This window comes from Phytophthora infestans, genomic scaffold, assembly GCF_000142945.1.
Source record: "Phytophthora infestans T30-4 supercont1.15 genomic scaffold, whole genome shotgun sequence".
In the NCBI taxonomy this organism is placed as follows: domain Eukaryota; phylum Oomycota; class Peronosporomycetes; order Peronosporales; family Peronosporaceae; genus Phytophthora; species Phytophthora infestans.
This window is the reverse complement of record NW_003303744.1, coordinates 1,886,455-1,887,224: the sequence shown is the minus strand read 5'-3', so window position 1 is coordinate 1,887,224 and position 770 is coordinate 1,886,455. Positions and strand designations below refer to the sequence as shown.

The window sequence follows — 770 nt, the reverse complement described above, 5'->3', positions numbered from 1 at the left end:
CCAAGTAGAACACGGAAGAGCACAGCCCATTGAAGAACACGACATTCAACCTGTAGTACGGGGTAACGGAAACGTACCAAACCACGATATTGTACAAAGCCACATGAGATTACCGATAGTTAAGTGGTTGACTACACGAAACCACGACGTACTAGGTTGAACGACGCCCACAAAGTACGCGACACCAAGAAGCACTATATTTGCGGCCACCTCATCTCCAACAAACCATGCCACTCCGCCGCGTAGCGGCGGCGAACGGCTAGTCTTAAACATCTACTGCAGCAACCTGTCTGTCCGTCACACTAAATTGTCGTGCCTGTCACGCTTTTCCGGACAAATCATTGGATAAAATAATTTAAATATTTCTACTGGCTGCCGAGCGCAGCGAAGGTGGCCCCGATTGGCCTAAAAGCTGCCGAGCGCAGCGAGGCGGCCCAAATCGACACCTTCTGCAACCCTGCGGGCCTATGGGCCCGCCTGAGCCACAATCTGCCAGCCTACCATGCGAGTAGTGAAGCGAGCCGTAGCGAGCGGAACGGAGGCAAAACACAAGGAACGACTTTCATTCTTTCCCGCCGCGTAGCGGCGGCACTCAGCTAGTCAGTATACAATGTTGAAAGACTGTAATCAACCTCGGACAAGATTTGCTGCAATCAACCTCGTACAAGATTTGCTCGACTGATTCGCGCCAAAACCTCAGGCTCTGTTTGATTCGCGCCAAAGCCCGAGGTTTGCACAACTCGCTCAGAACGAAGGGAGATCTGGTTCAT

General features: G+C 51.9%; 1 protein-coding gene across 1 annotated transcript; it reads right to left on the bottom strand.

The window, feature by feature from the left end:
• Nucleotides 1–337: 337 nt before the first annotated feature.
• Nucleotides 338–770, bottom strand: PITG_09686 (uncharacterized protein; the record flags this gene model as incomplete). Its single annotated transcript, XM_002903250.1, has 2 exons — nucleotides 338–596; nucleotides 659–770. 2 exons carry the CDS (start codon nucleotides 768–770, stop codon nucleotides 466–468), a joined length of 243 nt encoding a protein of 80 aa, XP_002903296.1.